This window comes from Gossypium arboreum, chromosome 9, assembly GCF_025698485.1.
Source record: "Gossypium arboreum isolate Shixiya-1 chromosome 9, ASM2569848v2, whole genome shotgun sequence".
Classification (NCBI taxonomy): Eukaryota; Viridiplantae; Streptophyta; class Magnoliopsida; order Malvales; family Malvaceae; genus Gossypium; species Gossypium arboreum.
In genome coordinates this window covers 75,854,335-75,863,057 of record NC_069078.1, presented here as the reverse complement: position 1 = coordinate 75,863,057, position 8,723 = coordinate 75,854,335, and the positions used below count along the sequence as shown (strand labels likewise).

Genomic DNA, 8,723 nt, shown 5'->3' with positions numbered 1-8,723 from the left:
CGACCCAAGTCGAGTTAGACAGGCTAGTGGCCCTTGGACAGGTGTATTAAGAGGGCTAGCTTTCAAATGTATAAAGAGTATAAGCACTTAAAACATATTTTAACCAATATAATAATAAACAATAATATTTAATATTTAATATATTATGTATTATTATTACAATATGTGATATAATAACATATTTTAAAACCAATTTGCTTGAATTAGTTCGATTTAGTCGGTTACGTCAATTTTAATAGCTAATTATAATAGATAATATACTATTACATAATATAATAATATAATATATAACTATGACTAAAAATATTAATACATATATATAACTATTATTATATTAAGATTATAATAAAAGATATAGTATCATAGTTATGTGTAATTTAGTATATTATAGTACATGTCTATAACTAGTAATGCATACAATATTATTAAAATTTTAATATCTTAATAAAATATTATTTTTATTACATTAGATTTTGAATTAGGTTTTAACTTTTATAGTTTATATTTGGATATTGAATTTAATTTATTTTTATTTTGGACTTGAGATTTTGATTATATAATTTAGTCTATTTTGGGTTTGGGTAATAATAAGTTTATTATTCGGTTTGGGCTTATGATAATATATTAGAGTTTGCAAATAAATAAATTAGAACATAAATATTAGGTTTATAAATTTAATAAAATTATAAAAATTATTCAATTTTCAATATAATATAATACAATAAATAATAAAAGATACTTTCGTCAATTTATATGCATATCATATAATAATAGATTTTATACACGGTAATTATTTTATTTGTTTTTATATAAAACAACTCTATTAAATATATATAATTTATGCTTTTTATAAAGCAAATTTAAATTACATTATCATTGTATAGAAGTAAAATAGATTATTACATTTAAAATTAAAATCTTTATAACTTAAAAAATTGAAAATTATTTCAGTTCGCTAGTACTTGCCCTATTCAATTTGAGTTCGAATTCGAAACAATTCGAGTATGAAATAACTCGAGCCTAAAAAATTCTAAACCCAAATTGATTCAAACTTAATAAAATGTGAATTCAATCCGAGCGCCCACACAAATCTACTTGTTTGCCACCTTTAGAATAATGCAAGATTATCTAAGGAAAAATAAAATTACCCCACATTTTGAAATCTTAGCAAGTTGAGAATGTAAGATTATTATCTTAAAAGTAATCTTTGAATTTAGATGAATGGTACATTTATTTGTAATTAGTATAAAAATAATGGTGACAGTAAAATTAATTACTATAACGATACTGTAGCGTAAGATAAAAAATAAGTTAAACACACCACATTGTACCCCACCGCTCATCCAAACTCATTATTAGAATAAAAACTTCTCATCTATAAAAGAAAATAAAATAGTTCAAAAATAAAAATATAATTTAAATTTCTATACATATAAAATTGAAATTTTCAACTTTTAATTTCAATAACTTAATACTTTTAAAATATAAAAGATAAATCTATTAATTAACACGGTTAAACTTATTATTATTATTTTAAAATGTTATAATAATCAATTAAATTTAAAATTTTGATGATGTTAGTAATTAGTTAAATCTAAAAATAAAAATTAAATTAAATGTATGAGACGATAATTGAAGATTATTTGAACCTACAATAAATATGAAATTGTACCAGCCTAGCTATTCCCGTATTTGAAAAATAATACTTATTTATTCGCAAAAAGAGACTATTATTATTAAACCGTGACCCTGACCGATAGGCGATACTATTAATATTATTTCCTTCTCTTCTTTCCTTTTTTTTTTTTTTTCATGGCTAAACCCCACAACTTTCCCGAGAAACAAACATGGGGTACCTGGGAGGAGCTTTTACTTGCCTGTGCCGTTCATCGTCACGGTAGCAACAGTTGGGACTCCGTTGCTATGGAACTACAGAAACGTACTTCTACTTTCCAACACCTCTTCTTTACTCCTCTCTCTTGTCAACAGAAGTTTCAAGACCTTAAACGCCGTTTCGCTGAAAACGGTGACGATGATGAAACTACTAATAACATCTCCACCAGCGCCGTTCCTTGGCTTGATGAGCTCCGAAAACTCCGCGTCGCTGAACTACGCCGCGAAGTCCAACAATATGATCTCTCCATCGTGTAAATTATTACTAAATCAATATTTTATAAAAATATTAAATTATTTATCATTTCGGGGCCAAAAATCGGTATTTTTGCTCGGTTATTTTACAGGTCCTTACAATTGAAGGTGCAGAAATTAAAAGAAGAGAGAGAACAGAGCTTGACAGAGAACGGAAAGGAAACTGAAAAATCGGATCTGGAGCGAGAAAAGGGAAGTGAAAAAAAGGAAGAAAACGAAACGGAGAATATTACCCGACGGCCCGTTAATAGCAGGGAAGAGTCCGAGCGGGAGAACCGTTCGGTAAACGAGTCGAACTCTACAGATCCGAAGGAGGAAGATCCGGGAACCGGACCTGACGAGGCGAAAGATGAACTGGAACCTGTCGAACCGGATGGAGGTGAAACGGGGAAAGAGGTGCAGAGCGTGAAGCCTGAGGGAGAAGCTTCGTGCAACGGGAGCTGTGATAGTGTGGCGAAGGGATCAGCTGAAAACTCCAAGCGAGTTGACCCGAGAGAAACCGGTGATTCACCGGAGTCAGTGGCCGAGTCTAAGGGAGAAGAACCTAATAGAGAGAGCAGCGATGTACAGAGCTCGGCTAGCTTGTCCGGGAAGGAAAAGAAAAATGCTGAACCGGGCGAACCGGATAATGGGGAATTGGACCAATCTCCCTCCATCAAGAAGGTGTCCGTTGAATCTCAGCCGTTGGTTGAGTTCCTTGAGATCTTCCAGTCTCATAAGCTCGGCTCCCTTTTCGAGCGCCGACTCGAAAGCCAGGTAAAACAAAATATTCTATATTTTTTTAAAAATATCAGTTTAATTTTAAAAAAATTATTTTAATTACTATTTCTAATGAGGAAAAAAAATAAAAAGAAGATTTTGATTGGTTCTACGCGGGTTAGATATAGAGCATCATCTATAAATATTGTTGGTCCAATCAGGCGATGACGTGTCGGCAGAGTTAGGTTTGGTGATTGAAGATATATGGATCATAGCTGATCTGATTTTGGGATTTATTTTTTATTAATTTGAAATAGCTGGATATCAATTTAATTGAAAAATATTATACAATCTTTTAATTAAAAATAATATATTATTATGGGAATTTTTATCTTTTATAATTTTATATAGAACCTCTATAAGGCAACCATTTTAATAAAAACTTCATTTGTTTTTATATAACTTTTTTACATAAGATGTGGCTTAGTTTAATATTAATTAGGTTAAAATATACCATAACTTCTTATACTCTTCACAAATATGAATTTAGTCACTAGATTTTTATTTATAAAAATTTAATCTCTATTTTAAAAATTTAAAAGTCAGGTATAATTGTTAAATTTATTGTTCTAACATTTAGAAATAAAAAATATTTGCGTTATAGTAATATAACTAAAAATAAATAACATTGTAATTAGTAGGCTGAAATTAAATTGTAATTTTACATAATAAAAATTAAATTTTATCCTTTTAATAGTTTATATATTTATAATTTTAAAAATTAAATTAAATTTTTATCATGTTAGGGAGACTAAAATTTAACTTTATTTTTACTAATTAAAATTTTAAAATTTTAAAAGACCTAAAAAAAATATTTTATTTTAAGGGTCGGCCTTGCCGGCAGCACTAGCTACTTACTTGTTTGTAATTTTGAAATATGAAAAATATAGCAACCAAATTCTTAAAAACAAAATTTAAATTTAAATTTTGAACTTAGAATTTAACCTATTGATCATGTGGGGGAATAATTGAATTTTTTTCGTGTGTTTAGGTTAGAGCTACCTGTAATGAGGATTTCTTTTTCTTTTTCTTTTTTTTCTTAAAAGAAGGTTATAGATGCATGCAAGCGTAGATTAACAGGGTGGTACTAGTTTTTTACTGGTTTGAATTGACGTAAAAATCCCTTTCATTCTTTGTCTTTCTCGTGTGAATAATATCATGTGCTGCAGAGATGTTGGTTTGGGCCCATGCGTAGGATTAGGGTTTTTTATAATTACCGAGAATTAGGGTTTTTTTTTGTCTGGAAAAGATTTTTGTTCTTTTTAGTCATGTGTCACTAGTCAAATGTGTTGGAAAATTAATAAAAATTATAAAAAAATTAAGTTGTATTTTTAATTTAAATACAATTTATTTATTTATTTATTTATTTTAAACTACTTTTTAATCTAAAAGAATATCCATTTCTTTATTTAAAAAATGGAGAATTGTGGTTTATTTTTAATATTAATATTTTTTACTATAGTGTAGAAAGATGTCTGTTTTATTAAATTTGGTAAAAAAAAAAACCTCCAGTATATATTATATTTATGATCTAGGCGTCATTGGCTGGTTCCATCCTTGCATATTTCTCAATAAATAAGAATGTTGAAGGTTGGCCCGGACATCGGTGGTGTTGTGATTAATATTATTGAACCTTGTTAAATCTCATTATATAAATTTTATTATTGTTAATTGTCACATAAAGTTACGTTGTCAATTTCGTAGAAAGAACCAAGAATTCTTAACTTTAGAGGCCATATTTATAAGCTTATATATATATTAATGTTGGCATTATTTAGAGTTAGGAGGAAGGAAAGCAGTGAACTGAGTGTCCATTTGGTAACGCGATGAAGAGTTGTTAGTTGGTCCATTCTCTTGCTGTGAACCTGGCATTATTTTTTTTAGGTGTAATGAGTTGTGTGAAGGCACAAAAAATCCATTGGGCACGTAAATTGTTCTAAAAAAATATGGTGGTTAGCTTATCTTATCCCAGTAAGAAACTTGGAAAGCCTTTCTTCTTTTTTCCTCCAGTCTCCAGCTCGGGGGCGGCTCGGAGATTGCGCTTCTGATTATTTTAAATTTATAAAATTATAAGTCTGTATATAGTAAATTTGCACTTTTAACCCTCCAAAAAATAAAATTTTGATTTAGTTCTTGAAAAATTATAAATATAAAGATATAAGCTAATAAAATAGTGAAATTATATTTTAACTCATAAAAATATTAAACTTTATTCCGATTCTCTTAGAAAAAATTTCTGACTTTGCCCTACTTCAACCTATGTATGTTTGATCAGTGATCTGTTGTGAGTAATAATTAATTTTATTTTCAGTCTTTTGCAAGCTGTAGTTTCCATTCTCCCATCTTCTCCCATCTTTTCATTTTAAATACACTTAAGGAGCCTGGAACCTTATTTGTGTCGACCCCACGTGAACACTTGCATGTTTTATGTCTAAAGAAACAAAAGCATGTGTCTACCACTTAGGTTTAGTTTTTATTTAGTTGATTGGGGAAAGGTACGAGTTAGATATATGTCTTTTGTTTTGGTTTTGGTTTTGATTTTTAGGTGGCAATTAGAAATAAGAAATTTTCTTTTTGTAAATCCGGTACTTGTTGGATGTTTGAAGCATGTCCTTTTTTACGAAGTAGTTGCATGAACCAAAATCTTTAGTTGTTACTCGTAATGGTCTTCAAATAAAAACAAAAGCTTGTGTGTGCTGTGGAATTAAACTGCTGTCTTTAGCCTATGTGCTCCCGTTAGTCGCAATTTATATAAAATTAATTTTAATGCTAGGCAACTGAAGAACACAATTAGGTGCTAAGATGGTGATTTATGATTAAATTTCAATATTGCAGAAAACACCGGATTACTCGAACTTGATCCGGCAACATCTTGACTTAGAGACTATTGGCATGAGGGTTGAAGAAGGCTGGTATTCAGGATGTAAAAGCAAGTTCTTTAGAGACTTGCTGTTGCTTTTAACCAATGCCATCATTTTCTTTGGCAAGGAATCCTCAGAATACGCTGCAGCTATTGAGTTTCGACAACTTGTCTCAAAGGAGATCGGTGCCCAGTTTCGCAATTCAAGCGTATTGCCCAAAGAACAGTCACCAAGTAGAGTGCCTGAATCCCAGATGCCTTTGAAACCAGAACCTCAACTGTCACTCTCCTTGTCAATGAAACCTAAACTATCAGTCCCATTGATTGCTTGTCGCAAACGCAGCTCGATTGCTGCCAAATCGTCAACATCATCTTCAGGGCAAGAGAAAAAAAGGCAGCTGCTAGCTTCATTGATGAATGAGAAACCAGCTCTAGGTTGGAAGCAGCATGATAAATCCACTGAGGAAAGTCCTGTAGCAAAGAAGAGAACAAGAGAAAGTCCGGCCTCGGGTTCAAGAAAAGCAAGCAAAAATGCAAAGGCTCGGAGTAACACAAACACAAACAAGAATTCAGGTACCAATGCCAATGCTGCCATTTCAAGCAAAGGTGGATCCTCAAATGATAACTTGGAATCCAAGGGTGGTGAGAAGGAGAAGAACAACAGCAAAACTGCGAGTTCAAAGAAACCAAGTGCAGCGAATTTCTTGAATAGAATGAGGAGCTCTTTATCCGGTAATGAGCCATTGACAGAGACACTGAAGGGTGTGATTAGTTCTGATAAGGGAAAAGGAGGAGGAGATGCAGGTGAGCATAAGAAAAACAGCACTAGCAGCAAAGGTGATCAACAGAAGGATCGAACTCCGACTCCACGGACACGTTCTGGCGGAAAAAGAACGAGTCCGGCAAAGAGGAGTACAGGAAGACCGCCTAAAAGAGTGCCTGCCACCCAATCAGCTCCTCCTGGTAAGCGGGGAAGGGAAGCTGTTGAGAACCATTCAGGTGGTGGACAGGCAAAGAAGCGTTCAAGAAAATGAAGGACAGTTTCAGTACTCCATTTTTAGTATTGTTGTAAGATTTTTTTTCAGCATCATAGGCAGTTAAATTATATTTTGTTCAATGAATTTATATATGTTTTGCGGCAGGGTGGAGAATGTCATCTGATTATAGAAAAAGTTATGCAAAACCACGACATAGAAAAGAATACAAAATACGAAGCTATTGTCAATTTTTTTTAATTGGTTAAATAGGTTGTTTCTTTTTCGAGATTTAGGGAAATTTAGGAAAATAGGTTCTTTTTAGAGAGAGTGTGTGAAAACGTCTCCATTTGAACGAGCTTTTAATTGGTATGTTAGGGAAAGCATATCTAGCTAAAAGTGTTTTTTGAAACTTTCAAAGAAAACACGTCCAGTTGGGCGTGCTTTCTTTGACATGTCAATAAAAAGCTTACTTAGTTGAACAAGTTTTTTTATTGACTGTGTGGAAAACTTGTCTAGTTGAATGCGTTTTCATGCTCTTTAAAATCACTCTATTTTTTTTAATTTTGAAAAAAAATGGCTTGTTTGGTTAATTTAATAAAATCGGCACATATTATCTATATAACCAAAATACAATCCCATAAAAAGAAATAATAATACAGTTGTGATATTAATAATTTCTAAACATATTTGTTGAGGCCCAATTTTGGCCCAGACTAAACTTACCCAACAAAATAAAAACCCAACCTATCCTAACCCAATTACATGGGCCAAACAAACACTTAACTTTAGCCCACAACAATTAAAAAAAAGGAGAGAAAACTAAAAAACCCTAGGTTAGCCGCCCTAGCCTCTGCCGGCCACCATACCGTCCCTCCACCTGCCTCCATCAACTCTGCCACCGTTGACCTCATCCACCTGCAACAGAAGTGATAGAAAAATAAAAAAAAAACAAGTTGCAAAAATGGCTATAAAAAGCCACAAAATCACTTGTATTGAGATTTTTTACTGAATAAAAATACAAAAAGATTCAAACATATACAAAAAAAAAAGGGCAGTTTTTTGAAATAATAAAGAACAGAGGAGATTGATTCAACTATTGAAGATTATCACCTTTTTTCATTTCTTTCCTTATATTTCTTATTCGAAATTATATACATATACCTATTTTTTTATATATTTTCTTAGAAAAAACTGTCTTATATATATGTATATCAATAATATATAAGAAAAAGGGAAGAAAATTACCGTTTTTGGATATCCGGCCACCGTGCACGGTGGCCAACGGTGACGGACGGCGCCGGAATTCCTCCTGCAGAGGTTGGTTGAGAGAAAATTTTTTAGAGGCTTTAGTTTTTTTTTTAAGTGAAATGAAAGAATGAAGGTTTTTTGTAAAAATTTTAATTTTTATAAGGGATCAAAACGGCGTCGTTTTGGCCTAAGCTCATAAGCCTTAAAACGACGTCGTTTTGCCTTCGCTGACCCGAATTCGACTCGCCCCAGGCCTTGGATCCGTGTGTTTTCGTTTAAAGGGCCTATTTTCCCATTTGGTCCTTCTGCCTTTTAATTACTCCACAATTCACTTTTCTTTATTTTTAATTTGGCTCGATGATTTCATTTTTATTCCATTTTAATCCTGCATGAGGTGCAACGTTTTGAAAGGCAGAGATATTTTCCCTTTGGTCCTTCCACTTTGTTTGCGCGTTCAATGTTAGCCCTTTTTTTTTATTTTTCACGATTTATCCCCTTTAACCTCATTTAATTTCGACTCGCCCCAGGCCTTGGATCCGTGTGTTTTCGTTTAAAGGGCCTATTTTCCCATTTGGTCCTTCCGCCTTTTAATTACTCCACAATTCACTTTTCTTTATTTTTAATTTGGCTCGATGATTTCATTTTTATTCCATTTTAATCCTACATGAGGTGCAACGTTTTGAAAGGCAGAGATATTTTCCCTTTGGTCCTTCCACTTTGTTTGCGCGTTC

At 32.1% G+C, this 8,723-nt stretch overlaps 1 protein-coding gene and 1 long non-coding RNA gene across 2 annotated transcripts; one reads left to right on the top strand and one right to left on the bottom strand.

Annotated features, from left to right (window-relative positions):
- The first annotated feature begins 1,685 nt into the window (after nucleotides 1-1,685).
- On the top strand, nucleotides 1,686-7,002 carry LOC108457025 (uncharacterized). The gene is made up of 3 exons (XM_017755824.2): nucleotides 1,686-2,147; nucleotides 2,241-2,904; nucleotides 5,743-7,002. Exons 1-3 carry the CDS (start codon nucleotides 1,813-1,815, stop codon nucleotides 6,799-6,801), a joined length of 2,058 nt encoding a protein of 685 aa, XP_017611313.1. The 5' UTR covers nucleotides 1,686-1,812; the 3' UTR covers nucleotides 6,802-7,002.
- Nucleotides 7,003-7,354: 352 nt separating this feature from the next.
- On the bottom strand, nucleotides 7,355-8,123 carry LOC108456388 (uncharacterized). Its single transcript, XR_001866901.2, has 2 exons — nucleotides 7,990-8,123; nucleotides 7,355-7,659 (listed from the first exon to the last, which is right to left on the bottom strand). It is a non-coding gene; the product is annotated as an uncharacterized LOC108456388 (long non-coding RNA).
- Nucleotides 8,124-8,723: the final 600 nt, after the last annotated feature.

Excerpts from the sequence above, each read along its gene's own strand:
- LOC108457025 (XM_017755824.2), top strand. The coding sequence starts at position 1,813 with ATGGCTAAACCCCACAACTTTCCCGAGAAACAAACATGGGGTACCTGG. Across the intron at positions 2,148-2,240 it reads CAATATGATCTCTCCATCGT|GTCCTTACAATTGAAGGTGC; the intron begins GTAAATTATTAC and ends GTTATTTTACAG. Across the intron at positions 2,905-5,742 it reads AGCGCCGACTCGAAAGCCAG|AAAACACCGGATTACTCGAA; the intron begins GTAAAACAAAAT and ends TCAATATTGCAG.